This window comes from Caretta caretta, chromosome 26 (genome assembly GCF_965140235.1).
Source record: "Caretta caretta isolate rCarCar2 chromosome 26, rCarCar1.hap1, whole genome shotgun sequence".
Taxonomy (NCBI): Eukaryota; Metazoa; Chordata; order Testudines; family Cheloniidae; genus Caretta; species Caretta caretta.
In genome coordinates, this window is record NC_134231.1 from 9,788,774 (window position 1) to 9,808,610 (window position 19,837).

Genomic DNA, 19,837 nt, shown 5'->3' on the forward strand with positions numbered 1-19,837 from the left:
GGTGTCCTGTTTATGAACAAAGGAACTGTTGTTATGGTATATCTTGGGGTGAAAGGAAACACATGGAATCCTTCACTTAGTTGGCAACTGACAGTGTGCTAGTCTCATGTCTGTTAAACACTAAAAGGATTTTGGGAGAGCAATACTCTGCAAGACATGAGAGTATCTTGTTCATGAAGTCTACATTCTAGAACTGTGGTACAATTTTATTTTCTAGGTAACTGTTTCCCATGCTTCTACTTGATATTTCTTGAATCTCTACGCTTTGTTAAATAAACTTATACTTGATTTCACTATAGACATATCTAAACCGTTGTGGGTCAATTGAAGCAGCGATGTGAGATGGACTTGGTAAACTGGGCTGTACTGTTTCTTTGGAAGCATAGAATCATAGAATATCAGGGTTGGAAGGGACCCCTGAAGGTCATCTAGTCCAACCCCCTGCTCGAAGCAGGACCAATTCCCAGTTAAATCATCCCAGCCAGGGCTTTGTCAAGCCTGACCTTAAAAACCTCTAAGGAAGGAGATTCTACCACCTCCCTAGGTAACGCATTCCAGTGTTTCACCACCCTCTTAGTGAAAAAGTTTTTCCTAATATCCAAGCAGCGAATCTATGAATCCTAAGTGTCCACGGGACCGGGGACTGGACACTCCAGGGAGATGCTTGGAGGCCTCAGGTGTATAGATAACTTGTAGAGTAAAAGTGAGGCCTAGAGAGGAGAACTTGCATTGCCCATGGCCAGTGGAGCTTGGCCTACAGCATGCACAGACAAGATTTCCTCACATTGAGGGCAGGTGTTTGTGAGGTCTCATATCCCTGGGTACCCCGGGAAGCAACACAGCGACCTACAGGTGAAAAGCTCCAGATCACATTAAGAGCCTTCTGCGTTGAATATTACATTGGATTTTGGTACTAGAGAAGATTATACCCACTCACTCACGTAAAAGGGAGAGATGGCTGAACAGCAGCAGCCCATCCCATCATACTTGTTCTGGTGTGTAGTCCTTGTTTCCTTGAGCCATGCTGAACTTGTTCTATTCCAGAAGGGGTTTGGCGATGAGAGAATGGCTACCGCTTATGTGACCCAGGACAGACAACACAACAGATATGGGAAGGACTGCTTGAAGGCACTGTCACCTGCCGACAGAAAGCAGAGCCAGAGGATGATTAGCAGAGGCAACATTTTGGGAGGAGCTGATTTTCCACCATACAGCCCAAACAATTCTTCACAGAAATAGAGAGATTTTAGTTTTTGTTAGAGATGAGATGCAAGGTCTGGGTCTAGGTTTATATCCACATCTAATTTCCCACCACAAGTGGCAGGGTTGGCTTGGGTCTAGTAGTGGTAATAATTATTATTTGCATTATGGTAATCTGAGATTATCAGGACCTGATTGATTGTTTTAGGCACTGTGCAGACCACAGCCACAGTCCCTGACTAATATTACCTAGCTCTTTTTCTCAGTAGATTTCAAAGTACTTTACAAAGCCGGTCAGTGTCTTTATCCCCATTTGACAGCTGGGGAAACTGAGGCACTGAGAGACGTGATTTGCCCAAGACGACCTAGCAGACCAGTGGCAGGGCCAGGTCTCCTGAGCTAGCACTCTTTCCATTAGGCTCCAATGAATTTCCAGGATAAATAGACAAGGTAAATAAAAAAAAGATATGAGGAGAAACACAAGCAGAGAGAGGTGAGGCAATACGTCCAAAGTTACACAGCTGTTCAGTGGCAGAACCAGGAATAGAACTCAGGTCTCCTGAGTCCCAATCCAGCAGATGCAGCTTTGGATCACTTCAGCACAGATTCGGACTCCAAAACATTCCCTTCCAAACCCAGGCATATTCAGCTGATCTGAGGTTCTATGCTGGACTGGCATTTGATTTCAGTCTTTCTAAAAGATCTAATTCTACTACAAAACATTGCACAGCACGACGCTCAACGGAAGCCCATGAATATTCCTATCCTTGTTTCCATAATTTTCTCTCTCTGTTTCACCTCAGGCAAGGTAAATCACTTGGCTTTATAACCAACTGTTGAAGGCAAGCATTATGAAGAGCTGCTCAGTACTGTTTATCATTGGAATCTAACTCAATGTTTTTTTGAACACACACATGAACGTTTATTAAAAGATACAAGTGTTACCGGTGTCCTACAAGCATCATAGTGACAAGCTCCCTCTATGTACTTAAGGAACAAATACTTGGGAGGCTTACCTTTGTTGATAGGAAGCCAAGGTGTACATGGTTTGAAATTAATTATGCAGTTTTAACGTCACAGAGAAAGGAGGACTTAAAAAAAACCAATATTTTAAAGGCTTGAGAGTGGGATGTCTACTTTGATGCTGCTGATGGGCATCATACCTAGACTGGAAGCTCTTTGATGCAGGGACTCTCTTTTGGTTCTGTGTCTGTACAGCACCTAGCACCACTCGAAGTCCTAGGTGCTAGGACAATACAAATAAAAAAAATAATCGTCCTGCGCTTCATTCAATCGTCCTGCCCTGCAGTCATTTCAAGCATGCCAAATAAGCATGCAGTCCTGCTGATCTGGAATGGCAGCATTTTGCATTTGACTTGCAGTGGGATTTAGGATCCTTGAAGGCGGGGGAGGGGGGTAAATCTACAATACAAACACACGCCAAAAAACAAAAACAAAAACCCACAACAGCAAGCCTGAGAGCCTGAGTGGACTCATGCTACAGCGCTACAAATAGCAATGTAGATGTCCAAGCTCAGGCTCTGAGACCCACCCCACTGGCTGGGTTTCAGAGCCCGAGAGGGAATGTCTACACTGCTATTTTTAGCACCACAGTGCAAGCTCCGTGAGCCCAAGTTCATAGTCCCAGGCTCTGAGACTCCAGACTGTGTTTGGTTTGTTTTATTTTTTAATATATATTTTTACATTGTAAACATACAAGAAGTCTCTTAGGTACTTTTGAAAATTTTACCCTGAGCCTTCTGCTACTGCAGCCAGGTAAAGATGACCTTCTATAGCTCAGCAACAAAGAATGGACATGTAACATGAAATTTACAGCAGTTTTTGCAAATAAAAAAGAAAATACTGCAACGCATTGGGGCAGATTTGCAATGGCTCAGAGGCCTAATGCAGGAATAAGAGCACATGCCTGTGAACCATATAAGGGCGAGCCCCTGTACAAATCTGTGGACTCAGCAAACAAGAGTCAACCTCAGCAGCAACCATGAACATAGAAGATTATCATATTGTACACTTCTTTGAAGCAGCCTCAGTAATGTTTCCTTCTGTTCCCTGCCGAGTTGCCCTGACCCCTCTATGGAAATAGGTTCTCGTACATGGCTTTTCCTGAAATGCATGAAAGTTGGCTGCAATGGTGTCAATTACCTTTGCTCACAGATTGATTCTATCTGATCCTTTTTTGACGAGCTTGTAATCTATTAATGAAACCATTTCAGCTCCATTAAAAAGAGCAAGTTACTCATAAAATAAAAGCACACTTATTCACCAGCAAAAAAACCCAAACAAAAACAAACCCCACACCACTCAGATACACTGTAATATCTAAAAATTAGCCTAACTCTCCTATTATTCCAGAGACTACCTGATTAAATTAGCCTCTGTAGTTTTAAACAGCATGTGATATGAATCCTAAAGGAAAAAAAAATTCCAATGGAAAGAATAAAATGTTAGAGGGGGTGAGGGTGGGGAAATGTAACGTTGACCTTAACAACAAAATACCCTGTAATCTCATAATGCAAGAACACCTGTCAATCCACACAGCAGGAGGGGCCAAGTTACCAATCTGCGCTTTGACCCTTTGAGACTGCATTACAAGGAAGTCTGTTTTCTTCACGAAACACCCCAGCATCCCAACAATTTGTAGGTTGGCTAAAATATTCCAGTTTGTTTTCTCCCAGTGTGTTGCCTTGTTATTTGTATCAGCTGATTTAGAAGGTCAGCCACTCTAGTCCAGCATCTAATGGGCAGATGAAACATAGGGGAGGCGTAATTGACTTTTTAAATTGCAATACTTGTGAGGAAGTTAAGGCAACATAGTGGGGAATAAATCATTTTTTTTAGGGTGGGTAGAACTATTCATTTCAATAGGACCTTTCCCCAGCTAATGTTAAAAAATGGAGGGGACAAAACGATAAAGATATACAGGGACCCCAGGAATGATGCATTAAGGATTTATATGAATGTTTTTCAACCTTTTCAGATTGGTGACCCCTTATCGAAAAGAAAATATGTTCATGGCCTCCTTGATTATAAAAGTAAATAATATAACGTAACCATGATACACCTACAAAGCATGTGTGTATGCGCAGGTGTGCGTTTCAATGGGCTGACAGAGAATACTTGACCACAAAGGGTAAAGCTGCACAAGGAATGGAGGGAACGAGATTTTTCTTTGCTTTAGAGTGTAATAACATTTTCACAACCCCTTTTGTTGCCTTTCATGACCTCTGGCAGGCATCATGACCCAGCCACTGAGAGGCACTGATTTCTATGTTTCATTGGCCCAATACTGCAATTTGGAATTTTGGTTCACTGAACATAAAAGAGCCAACGTTTTGTTGATGTAATCATCGCAGACACTTCATTGGCCGGATCTGTCAATGGCAAACAAACACTTGTGGTTGTCTCTCTTTTGGAGTTGCGGTGACTCAGTGATTTTTTAAAAAAAACTTTCCATTTGTTCAGCCACACGAAGTCTGTGATGGTGCCTGGTCACCTGAATTGTATTTTGTGGTATATTCAAAGGAATTAAAAAAACCAAAACAAAACCCCAGCAGCAAATCATCTCTCATTGGTGGCTTTACAGACCACAATCAATTTTCTTATCTGTGTACAGTGAAATCATGCCCCTCCCGCCCCCCCCCCCCCAGTTCAACATGTTCTCTATGGATGGGAGGTTATTTTGATGGAAGACTGTAACTAGAACTGCAGCGGACCCTTTCGGATGTGAAAGGTTGAAAACATCCTCCTCCTAGCCTGATGGATAGTGCACTGAACTGAAACTTTGAAGACCTTAGTTCTATTCCTGGGATTCTTCACTTTGAAGCTTTTTGGCTCTAAACCAGGTCTAAGCTCACTTCCTTAGACGTTTTAACTTCAAATACTTTTAAGTGAGAACTGCTAACCTCGGCTCCAGCTCTGACCTCCAACGCACAGATTGCGTCCCCCCACTGGCTACAATGGGAAGTGCAGGAGTTGATTCAAGGGGGTGTGCGCCTCTGACATTTACAAAAATAACACTACAAAGAGATTCTCTAGGGGAGGTCTAAGAAGGCTCAAGAAGAGTCAAAGGGATATGACAGAACAGCATAGGACTCGCTAAGTGGGTAGAAGGGACTATTTCATTACCTCAGGAACCTTGAAAAAACTCTTAGAACCATCACCACTTAGGTGAAGGAGAGTACACGTGTGGTTGGTATGTTATTCAAGAGCTATAATGTGGAGGCACCTGGAGACATGAATCAGGGTCATTGTACAAACACAGAGATCGACACGGCCTCTTGCCCCAAAAACGTAAGTTAGGGGATTCGAATGGAAGAGTAAATCTTTGGACATGACTAATAACGCTTAGTTACAAACGTAAGGCCCAAGTCTCATTCTCATGTGCCAGGAGACGGCATGACCCCGGAGACCTGGATTCTATTTCCAACTCCACCACGGACCTGCTGTGTGACCTTCAGCATTCTCACTTCAACTCCCAGAGTCTCTCCTTCCCCTCTTCCGCTTTGTCTGTCTTGTCAATTTAAACTAAAAGCCCCTCAAGGCAGGAACTGGTTCATTTTGTGCGGGCATCCATCCACATGCAGAATAGTTTCAGTGGAGATAGCATCCTGTGGATTTACTCTTTTGTAGCTCAGAGCAAAATCGGAGCCTCCCTATCTAACAGCAATACATCACTTGATTGCTCAAGTGGCTGTGGGGGTTCTCACAATAGAGGCTGCATGACTAGTAAGTAAATGTTGTTTCTTTGGGCTCGTGAAATATGAATACTGTGGCTGGACTGACTACTTCATTGATTTAGCCTTCCCCTTGCTGTCAGACAGGCAACAGAACATTGAACTATAATTCAGCCATTTGAGCCTATTTTCTGTGAGGCATTATTGATTGCATATGTAATTGGGTAGATTTAAGGTGGATGAGGAGTGAATTCGGAAAGATTATTTTCCTCCTGCACTAGCGTGCACTAGTCTTTTAGAGCTCTGTAGATAGACAGACAGACACAAACCCCTTTTCTGCAGCAATCACGTAAGGGAGCTATAAAATTAATTTGCATGAGGGAGATTGTATTCTACCAGAGGTGAAAGAACACTGCTCCATACATTTGGGGATGTTTCACAGTAATGTGTTAAACCAGGAGGTGGGCTAAAATGGAGCAGCAGCATAGCCTGATGGATAGTGCACTGAACTGAGATTTTGAAGACCTTAGTTCTATTCCCAGCTCTGCCACAGGCCTGCTAGAAGACCTTGAAAGTGTCTTTCTGTGCCTCAGTTTCCCCACCTGTAAAATGTTGAAAAGATACTAACCTTTTTTGTAAAGCACTTGGGAATCCATTGATAAAAAGTTCAATACAAGAGTTAGGTATTATCACCATCCAGGACCGGTATTGCACTATATAGCATTCTTCCTCAGGATAAGGAATACACAGTACAAATACTCCTAGGCATATCATACCTGTTTCCGGGAGCTCTCTGAGGGACCAGTCTCTTTCTTATACTTTGGCAATGCATGTATAGCTTGCCTTGCCAATAATTCTTATTAAGATTTGTGTGCACGAGAGAAAGAGGAATTGAATCTTATAGCAGAAAGCAATTGTCAACCAGAAGGCTAAAGTAGCCCAATCCAAGCACCATAGAGGAAGGGAAAATATCCTTATTTGTCAATGCATTTTGTGTTTCTTAGAAACAAGTGATAGGGAAAAAAACCCAGAAAACGACCCTATAATCATGTAAAGCTACGCTGCTGTCTTTTTCCTATGCTTATCTGTCCTTTCTACTTTGTTTATGGATAGAAAGAATGTGAACTGTGTGCAACCTGCACTCCCTGCTTTTGGGAAGAGAATTCCTTATACAGATAAGCCTCCATGCTCGTACCTACCCCAGAACTTCAAACCGACTGGGTTAACCGGTTCGAACTGGAAGAGATATCACAATGTATGTTGAACCAAGCTATAAAAGCTCATCCCTGTTCTTTGTTCGGGGCTTCACCATTTTCCTCTGAAAAGGAATTGGTGAGCCCTTCAGCTGTCGTATTTGCTAGCAATAAAGTGCCTCACTTTATCAAAGAGCCAAGACTCTGTGTTTTGTTTGGCTAATACAGAAGTCCAGGGAAGGCTACCCTCCTAACCCTAGACGGGAGGGGAACCCTTTTTCCCTAACAATTTGGGGGCTCGTCCGGGATCGCCTCTTCTCCGGAGCGGTGGACGGTCGGGACTCTGAATCCTTCTTGCCGGCACCCGGGTTGCTTTAACCCTGAAGGCTTCCCGTCTCGCTTCCACCCGCCGCTTCGGCGAAATAAGGCATCCCGAAGGCACTAGGGTCCGGACCTATTGGTGAACACTGGCCGGTGGGAACTTGGTGAGTTCTGAATTTTTCCTTTGTGATTGTCTAGACAACAGCCGGGGGTCCCGTCTTTGGGAAAAGATGGGGGGGGGGGTCCAGTAGAACTGTTGATCCTTCTACGCCTCTGGGCTATATGTTAAAACATTATGATAGGGATATCAAGGCCTTACAATCGGATGGCAACAAAGCTTTGTATAAGTTTATATTTTTGTGTCAAGGTCCCTGGGTGGGAATGACGCAAGACGACCCGGAACCAGGAAATCGCTGGCCGGGGGAAGGAACATTTGTGTTACATAACATTGTTCAATTACGAAAAGTATTGTATGATTTACAACCGCGGCAACTTAAGTATTCTGATGTATGGATAAGGGAGGCCGAACGGCGCAAAAGTGCCAGTGTAACTACTAGTTTACGTGCTGAGGTAGAAAAACTTAAAGTCATGCGGCCCCCACCATACAATCCAGAATCTAGTCATGCTGACCAGAAGCTAAAAACGTCAAAGTCTATTTATCCCCAACTCCCATTGAAAGAAGCGGGGGATCCTATACCATTGGAAGAATGTAGCTGGCTATGGGGTGGGGTACCGCAGCCTGACCCTGATGCACCCACGCCCCCAACCGGGGAAAGGAGCGGTCCCACTCTCCCACTAGCTACCGATACCCCCACAATTAACGCAGAGCGGGGGGGCGATCCGGAGGCTGGCACCTCTACCAGGGGGTTGACACGTCCTGATCCGCGACACCCCAGTGATGCAACCCCTGCAAAGACCCGGTCTCATGGTTCTCTAGGCACCCCTAAGGCAAAAGTTCTTGGAGCTGCAATAGCTAGTGCAGTCCAAATGCCTATGCGACAACTGCCGAGCGGTAGGGGGGGGACACAGATGGTGTATGTCCCTTTTACCAGCACGGATCTAATGAATTGGTCATCTACTTTTCCCTCATTTCGACAGTGTCCGGAAGAATTTATTAAAAAGTTAAAGGGTATTTTCACAATGTATAATTGTAATTATGACGATGTGGAAATGATTTTAAATCGAGTGCTAAGCGAGGGTGAGAAGGAAACGGTGTATAAGAAAGCTAGAGAGACGGTGCAAGGCAGGGCGGCTTATCCGCAAGAGAAACCTGAAATGGATTGGGATGTTCCAGAGACCGTTCAAGAGTGGGATAAAATGAGAAAGCGAATCTTAGAAGCATTAGAGGATATGTCTAAGCCTGTGTATGATTGGGGAAAGGTAGATGCATGTGTTCAAAAGCACGATGAGCACCCAGGGGAATTCTTCCACCGCCTTTGTAAGGTTTTGAAAAACCACGGCGGCTTAGATCCAACCTCCCCTGTAGCGAAAACACAAGTGATCGGCCAGTATGTAAAAAATTTATTACCATTCGCTCGGAAGTATGTGTGTAGTCAACCAGCTTATGAAAACAAAACGCTGGAGGAGGTGGTGGGGTTAGCAGCCCATGCCTGGAGGAATAGGAAGGAATTAGACACTAGGAGGTCCGAAAAGCTCCTTAATCTGCAGTTGCAAGGTTTCCAAGACGGCTCTCGGGGACGGGATGCAAGCCGCAGGAGGGGAGGCTTTCGGGGACGAGGCGGAAGAGGAGGCAGCTCTACCCAGGGATGGGGACCACAAGGTCAGAACTTCCAGCCACGGCCCGGGAGGGCAGGGCCAGATGAGTGCCGGCGGTGCCGACAAAAAGGACACTGGGCTGCCCAGTGCCCAAATTACCCCCTCCAGCCAGCTGACCCTCTTATGCAAGCCTACCAGAGGGTACAGGAAAGGGGGGGAGAAAAAGGAAGTACTGATTGAAAGCTAGCCGCCCACAATGCTTCGTCCCCCTCGCCAGGAACCCCCTCCGCTTCTTGGACAGTGCAGTTGGATGTAAACCACCCGGAGCTTCCAGTTGTGGTGGGAGGAAAAACTTATTCAATATTAATTGACACCGGGGCAGATAGAAGTACTCTACAGGACCCCACCCTTCCTACCACTTCTGCAACCGTAAAAGCTATAGGCGTTGGTGGCACCGTGTGCGCCCTTCCTCTAACTGCGGAGCAAACGGTCCAGCTTGGCCCGTTATCAGAGGATCATAGCTTTTTAATTGCAACTTCCTGTCCTGCAAATTTATTAGGTAGAGATCTGTTATGTAAACTACGAGCAACTATAACTTGCAGCCCGGAGGGGCTATATCTCTCAGTCCCTACTTCGGTCCCTGAAGCTACGGTAATGGCATTGTTAGCCACTACACCCACCGCCCCCTTTGTCCCTGCTGAGTTATCTGATATTCCTGAAGCATTGTGGGCCTCGGCGTCCACTGAAACTGGACTTTTAAAGTCAGCAGAACCGGTGTATATCAATTACCGTACAGATATCCCTCTGCCCCGAAAAATGCAATATCCATTGCCTAAAGAGGCCATAGAGGGCATTCGGCCAGTCCTACAACAGCTTTTAACTCAAGGAATCATTAAGGAGGCTACCAGCCCTTGCAATACACCTATTCTTCCTGTTAAGAAACCCAAGCCTGGCCCCGATGGCAAACCGGTTTACCTTTTCGTGCATGACCTCCGACTGATTAATGCTATTGTGATCCCGAGAGCTCCGGTTGTTCCCAATCCAGCAACTATTTTAACTGCTATTCCCCCAGGGGCTACTTATTTTACTGTGATTGATCTGTCTTCAGCATTTTTCAGCATCCCTGTGCACCCAGACTCACAGTTCCTATTTGCCTTTACCTTTGACGGATGTCAATACGTATGGACCCGCCTCCCTCAGGGCTACAGGGAGAGCCCTACCATCTTCAGCCAGTATTTAAAGCGAGATCTGGACTCTATTTCGTTGACTATGGGTTCTACTTTGATTCAATACGTTGATGATCTGTTATTGTGCTCTACAGCCAAGGCTGCCTATGTATAGGACACTCGAATCCTTCTTTTTGCATTGGCCGAAAAAGGTCACAAGGTGGCACTCTCCAAGCTACAGTTTGCCCAACCCGAGGTGGAATATTTGGGGCATCGTATTTCATATGCTTCTACTGCACTTACTCAGGACAGGATTGAAAGCGTTCTGAGTATGCCAAGGCCTACCACTAAAAAGCAACTCCGCCAGTTACTGGGAGCAAGTGGCTATTGTAGAGCCTGGATTCCGGCTTATGCGGAGTTAGTGCACCCCCTCACCGATTTGCTGCTGGATTCCGTTCCCGAACCCTTACCATGGACGACTCTACACAACAACGCCCTTACCGCCCTCAAACAAGCATTAACTTCTGCACCAGCCCTGGGCAGACCGGATTACGCAAAGCCTTTCACCTTATTTTGCCATGAACAATCTGGCACGGCGTCTGGTGTGCTAACTCAGCCCTTTGGGCCTGGCCAGCGACCGGTGGCTTATTTTTTGGTCCTTCTTGACCCAGTGGCTCAGGGTCTTCCGCCCTGTCTCCGCGCTGTTGCGGCTGCCGCTGTGTTGGTCGAGAAAGCTTCGGGGCTTACCTTGGGCCACCCTCTTCTAGTTCAAGTGCCTCATGCCGTTGCAGCACTTCTTAATCGTGGATCCACGCAGCACCTCACAGCAGCCAGACTGACCAGGTACGAATTGGCCTTGCTCGCCAATCAGGCTGTTACCCTACGCCGCTGCGAAGTCCTGAATCCTGCAACCCTTTTGCCTCTGCCTGAGGATGGGGAACCTCATAATTGCCTCCACGTGGTGGATTTGATCTCCACGCCTCGTCTTGACCTCTCTGATATTCCATTGCAGAATCCTGACCTCCAATTATTTTGTGATGGTTCCGCCTGTCGGGACGAGTTTGGGGCCTTACGAGTTGGCTATGCAATTGTTACCCTGATGGCAACGCTTGAAGCGCATGCCTTACCTACACAAAAGTCAGCGCAAGCAGCAGAACTCGTGGCGCTTGTTAGGGCCTGTCAATTAGCCGAAAACAAAACTGTGGCCATCTATACTGACTCCAAATATGCCTTTTCGGTATGCCACTCTACTGGACAACTTTGGAAGCATCGTGGGTTCCTTACCTCCAGTGGCTCTCAGATCTCCCATGTTGCCTTGATTTCTGCCCTGTTAGAGGCTATTCAACTTCCTGCAGCTGTTTCGGTTACACACTGTAAGGGCCACTCCCGCGCCTCGGACGAGGTTTCCAAGGGAAATGCTGCAGCCGATTCGGCGGCCCGTCATGCTGCCCTCTGTGGGGCTCCAGCCCCTTTTCCTTTTTTGGCACCCCTGCTACTGCAACCAGTGACGCCAGCCGTTTTGCTCTCTGCCCAGCAGACGACGCCCCCGGCCGAAGTTAGCCGTTGGAAATCCATTGGATGCCACCTAAATGAGGACAACCTCTACGTCAGACCGGACGGTCGTCCGGTTCTCCCAAGACGACTCCTCCCTCAGGTTTCCCAGGCACTCCACCTGGCCTCGCACCTGGGAAAGGGGGGATTAGTGGCTCAAATGGAGAAGTTGTTTTTTGCTCCGGGGGTCCATGCAGCTTCGAAGACCGTCACTGCACAGTGTGAATTGTGTCAACGGTACAATCACCAAGGAGCAGTCAAACCACAAGCTATGGGACATTGCAAACTGCCTGAGTACCCATTTGCTGTGGTCCAGATGGACTTCATGGACTTACCACCAGTGACAGGACTAAAACACTTGCTTGTCCTGGTTGATCTTTTTTCAGGGTGGGTTGAGGCTTTCCCCACTCGAAGGGCAGATGCAGTATCCGTAGCGAAGTGTCTCCTCAAGGAGATAGTGCCCCGCTTCGGGATAATGACTCGTTTGGAAAGTGACCAAGGCCCCCATGTCACTTCCCAAATTATTCAACACTTAGCAAAGGCCCTCGGCATAAAACAAGCCTTGCATACCCCCTATCATCCACAAAGTTCAGGAAAAGTAGAAAGGGTGAATGGGCTAATAAAAACCCAATTGGCAAAGCTATGCGAGCAGACTGGATTAAAGTGGCCTGAAGTGTTACCCATAGTGTTAACCAATCTTCGTAATACACCCCATAGGAAGCATTCGTTGACACCGTTCGAAATTCTATTTGGCCGACCCTTGCCGATTCCTCTAACCAGTGTAGACGGGTTTGCCCCAGCAAAAACTTCATTAATGGCTGGGCAAAATAAGTTGGCGGGTTATTGTCGCATGTTGCAAGATGCCTTGAGTGATGCATGGGCCAGAGTAAAAGATGCCCAACCTTTACCGCTTGATACTTGTGCGCACTCTCTTTTTCCAGGAGACTTTGTCTGTGTTAAAATCCATCGAAGGAAGCATTGCCTGGAACCAAGGTGGTCGGCCCCGGCCCAAGTCCTTCTGACTACTCCAACTGCAGTGAAGGTCGAGGGCATCAATAGATGGGTGCACTGCAGCCACTGTAAAAAGGTTCCTGCTCCAACATCCCCAACGACTCCCATCACGACCGCCGCTTCTACATGAACTGGGTACCGGTCAATCAGCGGAATCAAAAGCAGTTACAGAACTCTGGAGTATTAGTATACTGTTACAAATATTGTATTAATATTATTTTTTTTAGAGTTGTTAGTAGCTGGTAGTGTTTATAATGTATGTATGGCTATGGGCGTTAACCTGGACCTCTGCCCTGGGGGGGGGTTGGGATAAAAATACGTTTCTACAATTAGCCCAAAATTTAACCAACGCATGGAATGTTAGTGACTGTTGGGTGTGTTCCCACTTCTCTTCCCATTCACTGCAAGGGTTCCCCATTTTGCCGGTTCCAGCGCTCCTCAATTCTTGGCAAAATGGTTTGGCGTGCTACGGCCAAAAGGGAAAAAGGGGAAGGGGACCCATAGATTTTAGGACCTGGATCCCGAACCATCACCCAGACTTGCTCGTTAAGGCCCCCTTGTGTGTAGAAAAAAGGTCGCTACGCACCCGAGGCAAAACTACTCTGGGAAAATACCCGAAAACCCACTGTGAGAAAATTCTAATTTTGGGAAACAATGCAAGTACTACTCTTTTGCTGTATCCCAATGGTACTGAGGTAGCCAACTATGCCCGTGCTGGAGGCTATGTGGGGTACATTCTCAGAGAAAATGCGACTCAATTTGCCGGCCTTACATTATAGAAATGGGGGGGAATAGGACCCAATCCTGATGATGCTGCATCCCTGGTGTGACGATTGCAGGAAGTATCTCAGAACTCAGGGGGCAATAAAGGCAACTATAGTATAGTATTAGGAGATCATCACTTATGGTGGGTATGTGGCACTTGGGCAGGAAAGACCTTGCCCCCAAAGTGGTTGGGAAGATGCACAGTGGCCTTTGCCTGGCCAGGAGGGATGCATCGTAGAGACTTAATAGAAATCAGAGACACAACCCGACGAACCCGTCGAGATACCAGTTATAATCCTATTGTCGAGGAAGGCAGTACAGGCATGCGCACCTTCCGTATTCTTTTTCCGTGGGTGGGGGTGGGCCAACTTGAATACGCGCTAAAAAATATGTCAGCCGAAATGGAAATATTTACTAACGCCACTCGAGATGCAATCCAAGCTTTGCAAGAAGAAATAAGCTCACTAGCTCGCTACAGTATGCAAAACAGGTTGGCCCTGGATCAGCTTTTAAGTGCACAGGGAGGGGTGTGCACATTTCTCAATGCCACATGCTGCCTTTATGTAAATCAAAGTGGACGCATAGTCACAGATACTAACGTAATTGCAAACGTGTCAGCCTTCTTTCATAAGCAGGCCTCTATTTCTCCCAGTGTGGGCTTTGACTTGTGGGGCTGGCTCACCAGCTGGTTGCCTAACTTTGGATGGCTAAAAACCTTGTTTGTGTATGGAGTGGGATTCCTTATAATTGTGGGTCTGCTGTTCTGCTGTGCGTCCAGTTGTTGTGCCCTCTTCCACCGGGTATGTACCAAAACCATGAGCCCAGCAAAGATACTATATGTAAAGAAGGGTGGTGTTAACCAAGATGAAAAACATATGAACATGTTAAACAATAAATAATGAGCCATGTAAGATAATTATCTTCAGGCTCAAAGGGGGGAACTGATAGGGAAAAAACCCAGAAAACGACCCTATAATCATGTAAAGCTACGCTGCTGTCTTTTTCCTATGCTTATCTGTCCTTTCTACTTTGTTTATGGATAGAAAGAATGTGAACTGTGTGCAACCTGCACTCCCTGCTTTTGGGAAGAGAATTCCTTATACAGATAAGCCTCCATGCTCGTACCTACCCCAGAACTTCAAACCGACTGGGTTAACCGGTTCGAACTGGAAGAGATATCACAATGTATGTTGAACCAAGCTATAAAAGCTCATCCCTGTTCTTTGTTCGGGGCTTCACCATTTTCCTCTGAAAAGGAATTGGTGAGCCCTTCAGCTGTCGTATTTGCTAGCAATAAAGTGCCTCACTTTATCAAAGAGCCAAGACTCTGTGTTTTGTTTGGCTAATACAGAAGTCCAGGGAAGGCTACCCTCCTAACCCTAGACGGGAGGGGAACCCTTTTTCCCTAACACAAGTATACACAAAAAACTGCGTTTTCATGAGAATTAACCCCATAGCAAAAAAAGGAATAAGCTAAAAAGGATATAGAACATAGTAAATCAGTAAAAAATTCACCATATGACAAATCATCTGGTGCCCATTGTAATGTGTGAAAAAAATTACACTGTATGCAGTCTGCCATTGTCTAACTGAAGAAGAAGACGACGACGACAGAAAAAGGAGTGAGGATGCCAAGTCTGACCTTAAATCTGATTCAAAACTCCTATCAGTGTAGATCTGGAGTACCAGCACTGACTTTAGCTGAAGAACTGACTCTCACGTACTTGGCATCTGCAGTTCCATTAAGTTCAAAGATAAAGGGTGTTCAGCACCACTAACAGTTTCACAAACTTACTCATTTTTCTTAAACTAAAAAGCCAATTATGGTTTGAATTATAAGAGAAGGTTATGGCCAACATATCCCACATATGTGCTGATTAGAGACTGCCCACTTTGTCCCTCTTAGGAAGTTTAAGCTTGGCCTGCGTGGTTTGAGGTTACTGATAGGATATAGGAAGAAGTTTGCAATCACATTCTTTGCTACAACCAGGCTAGAGGAGCAGCAATATGTAGGTAAGCAACTTCATCAAGAGAGAGAGTATAAATGGCAGCAACCACCTGGAGAAAGCTTTAAGGCTCAGGCTCAAAAAATCTACTGTATGCTTTTTTATCCAATTAACTTTTAAACTAAAATAAAGACAAACTTACTCTTTTTTGGTAATGCTGGTTTACAAATTCTTGAGATAATTGTTTGCGGGCTGGGAGAGGAAAAACAAAAGGATGCCATGTTTTGTTAGGACTGGTAGTGAGCCAAAGAAACTTGTCTGATCTCAAATAAAGATCAAATTCAAACAATTAATACTCCAGTCACTCATTAGTAGTGATGGTTTACGTACAGTCAACAGTGTTTTTCAAGATTTCCTGATACGCATCTGTTCTTAAACCTCGGCTGTCAATCTCTGGTGTTAAAAGCTTTCAGATTCCATCTACATGAGAGGTGCATACAATATGTTTAAATTCACCTGATTGAATAACTAAGCATAGTTTATAGTCTCTAAGAGCTTGTCTACCCCCTGGCTTAATTTAAAATCAGTTCAGATAAAGTGGTACAATGTGTGTGTAGACTCTCTAAGCTAGTTTTAAACTAATATATTATAGTTAAGCTTCTTACTGTAAATTTACCAATGAAAGCTAAAGTGATATAAACCAAGTTTAAACTGAAATGAGTGTCCATGCACAAAGTTGCACTGGTTTAATTGAAGTGCTTCAACCATTTGCCATTTTCACATAAAGGTCTGGATACTCCAATTTGTACTGCTTTTCCCCAAATCCCTTTGTTGAGATACACCTATTTAAATAAAATAAGCACTGATGCGCATAAACCACATTGCCTTTGGCTTGCCACTTCACCCAATCTCTTCTCAAGATTCAGAAAGCATTAGGGAAACTAACTCATGAATATATTTTCCCATTCAGAAATCTATCAGATTTAGAGGGAACTAGACTTTGAACAGTGACCACTACCCCAACCTTGCAATATTCCAGTGCAAAGAAGCTGAGCACCAGCCCTATAGAACAGTATCACATTCAGGTTACAGGGAACACAACAATAAAAACCTTCATCATACCATACAAAGGTCACCATCTCTTTGAGCGGCTTCAGCCAGAGTCAGCTCCTTCTTGCTACTCATGCCACACCGATCATCATCTTGCTATGCCCACAGCAAACGCATGCTTCTTGAAGTCACACACTCTCCCCACCAGGCGACCTTCATTGTAACTTAATCCCCAACACCTAGAACATTGCCAGACTGTTTGAAATGTTGTCTGTTCATAACGTCTACCAAAATGCTGCAAGGGATGTCAAATTTCTGTTCCACTATTTGATGGCAATGAAACAACAAAAGGAAAGATCCTCAGATGGCATCAATCAGCGTAGCTTTGTTGAACTAACTCAGTTGTAGAGCTGATCAGAGACCAGATTTTCCATCCCATGAAAATTGGAGATTTTCTAACAGTCACCCTGAATTGAGATGAAAAGCCAAACTTCTGATTCTTTTTCATAAATAAAACTCAAAAAAAAAAAAACCCACAAAACCCAAAAGATTAGTCTGAGGTCAATCCAAACATTTGATTTTGACTCCAACTGTTTTTATATAAAATAAATGTTGAAGTGAAGTTGTTTTGAATAAAATCAAAATTATTCTTTCTGAAAATGTCAAAATGGGATGCTCTGACATTAACGAATTCCCATCTTTTCAAAACGAACATTTCATTGAAATTGCAACAATTTAACAAACTAATTTGGTTTCACCAAAAGAACAGTTTTCCATTGGAAAATGCTTCGATGACAATTTTCCAACCAGCTTTACTCAACAGCACTAAGCTGATTTGCATCAGCTGAGGATCTGGCCTACAGCATTTCCATTGTTCAAGCAGTTATTCACTGTACAAATTCACAGCAAGATTTTGAATTATTCACTTAAGTAGCCTTTTAGTTTCTAACTTCCACATGATTACTCATTTTCCTGATAACGAAACGTGCAATCTAGGTCATCTAAAAAGTGCGGAGAAACACTGGTGTGCAAACTGGGACTGGGGCAAGTTGTGTCACGTTGCTAAAAATAGTAGCAGACTGTGTCAAGTTTTAAAATAAGCTACGCAACTTTGTGGTTTAGAGCAACTAAACTTTTCAAAGCCGAAAAAGAATTCAAGATCATGGGAACCGGTGGTTTTTAATAGCTCAGCACTCTTGACTGAGGAGCCCGATTGGTTGAGAAACGTTAACTAACTGAGCCTTTCATCACCCGTATTGGGTAGTGTAGGGATTCCATGGCAAAAAATTTCATGTCATCACCAGGAATAAAACTGGAGCCTCCTCTTCCAAAGAGGCAGGCAGATGCTATGTCATGTAAAGGTCAGTTGGCTGCCAGATCTCATTTGGCTGCAACAACTGTATGATTTATTGGCTTCTGTGGGCCATTCATTAGAGCCGATATCATCACACACACTTAACTTTGGCTGGCTGATCATAGGGTAGAAACCAAGAGTGCATATACTCCCTCACCAGAACATTACAGTAGATAAAGATTGTCATACCTAGTTTATAGACAAATGAAATGAGTCACAGAAAGATTAAGCCATTTGTCTAAAGCCACACAACTCCCCGCTGCCAGAAGGCAGCTCCGAGGTTCCAGTCTTGGCTCCAGTCCTACAACAGGACCTATATGTGCTGGCCCTTAAACCATCACAGAGACCCATCAACTTCAGTGGAAGCCTTTGCAGATGTAAAAGCCCACCTGCATTCTATTGCAGAATTGAGGCCCATTTAAGCATTAGACCATATTGCCTGATAATATTAAGTCAGTAACCTTTTCCATGACTGTGTAATACAGGCGAGGATTTTAGGAGACACTGAACGAGACAGTGTGTGTTTAAAGTCCGGGAGTTAGACAAGCACAAGGTGTGTCAGTGTCCAGCGCCCTTAATTTAAAAAGTCCCTTTGCATTCACTACATGAAAAGTCCCACCTCTTCTATATCACGAAGACTATTTTACAAAAGATGTAAACAATCCACTTGATGTGGTCCTTTGTGAGAAAAGCATGAAACATCAGAATTGTGAATGCTGGCACACAGCACCAGAGTGGGTTGTTCCACACTGACACCAGGCAGGAAGGTTTGTCACACCCTTTGCTGCTACCGGCATAGCTCTTTGTAGCAACTTTCTCACAAGGAGCTGTGCGCGTGATGGACAGTTTTGATGGACAGGAGATGAAAAGGAAGTTGCCTGCAGAGGAGAAGGCAATGGCCTAGAATGGTCCTAACGTATAATTAAAATGCTACTATTCCCAGGTGATGTAGTATCACGAGTCAGCATACAGATCTGGTGCTCTAAAATTTATTGCACCGTGCTTCTGAATATAAGGAATGAGACAGAATTCAAAACCATGAGATCCAACCTGGCGAATGCGTACAATGCAGTGCAGATCAATTCCAACAATTAAACAGGTGCTGGTGCGACAGCCAAAGTTGTCCAAAGATGACTAGTGATTTTGAATGCTGAGTTTGAAACGCCTTAAACGGACCCGATTTTCAGAGGGCAGTCTCAGCGCTATCTGACAATTAGGCCTCTTTAAAGGTGTCAAGCTGGACAGCCAAAAAAAATAAATAAATAGCGGCATCCAATGTAACGACATATTTCTGAAAACCATGGCCTTTAATTGTTTTGAAGTGAGTGCATTCATGGGCAGGAGGCTACTCTTCTTCAAAGATCTCTTTCGTAAAGTGACCCCATTTATTTGAAAATCCAAGTACCCACGATGCATCCATCCTGCACTGTAATTTATAAATGCCTATTCTGCAAAGGCCCGAAATTTGAAAGCTTCATGAACAGACATTATGACAACATGAATCACAGTAGCAAACACCGTATATCAAAAGCCATAGAACGGAACTGCAGAGATAATGGAATGCATCTCTGCAGCCGCTATTGATTTACTGAGTGAAGCATAAGGAGGAGAGAGACACACAACACTGAAATTTGCTACATGTTAAGTGAAGAGACTATAGAAAGGAGGATGTTTAGGTAGTTAAGGTACTGGGACTCAGGTCAGATGCAAGTTAATTGGCCCCTCCAGGAATAGACGGCTACCTAGTATTTAATAAAACCTGCTATTTGGATTGGGTGACTCAATAGTATATTACTGGAGAGATTTTTAGAAGCCCAGAGGACAATAAGGTGCCCAGCCCTCACTTGACATCCATGGAAGTAAAGGCAAC

The 19,837-nt window shown here is 44.6% G+C and overlaps 2 protein-coding genes across 2 annotated transcripts in view; one reads left to right on the top strand and one right to left on the bottom strand.

Moving 5' to 3' along the window:
- Nucleotides 1-19,837, bottom strand: part of LRRTM4 (leucine rich repeat transmembrane neuronal 4) — a 1,034,392-nt gene that overhangs the window by 699,406 nt on the left and 315,149 nt on the right. The gene's annotated exons all lie outside the window — the stretch shown is intronic.
- LOC125626462 (protein NYNRIN-like) lies at nucleotides 9,506-13,140 on the top strand. Its single transcript, XM_048829463.2, has one exon. It carries the CDS (start codon nucleotides 10,622-10,624, stop codon nucleotides 12,980-12,982), a length of 2,361 nt encoding a protein of 786 aa, XP_048685420.2. The 5' UTR covers nucleotides 9,506-10,621; the 3' UTR covers nucleotides 12,983-13,140.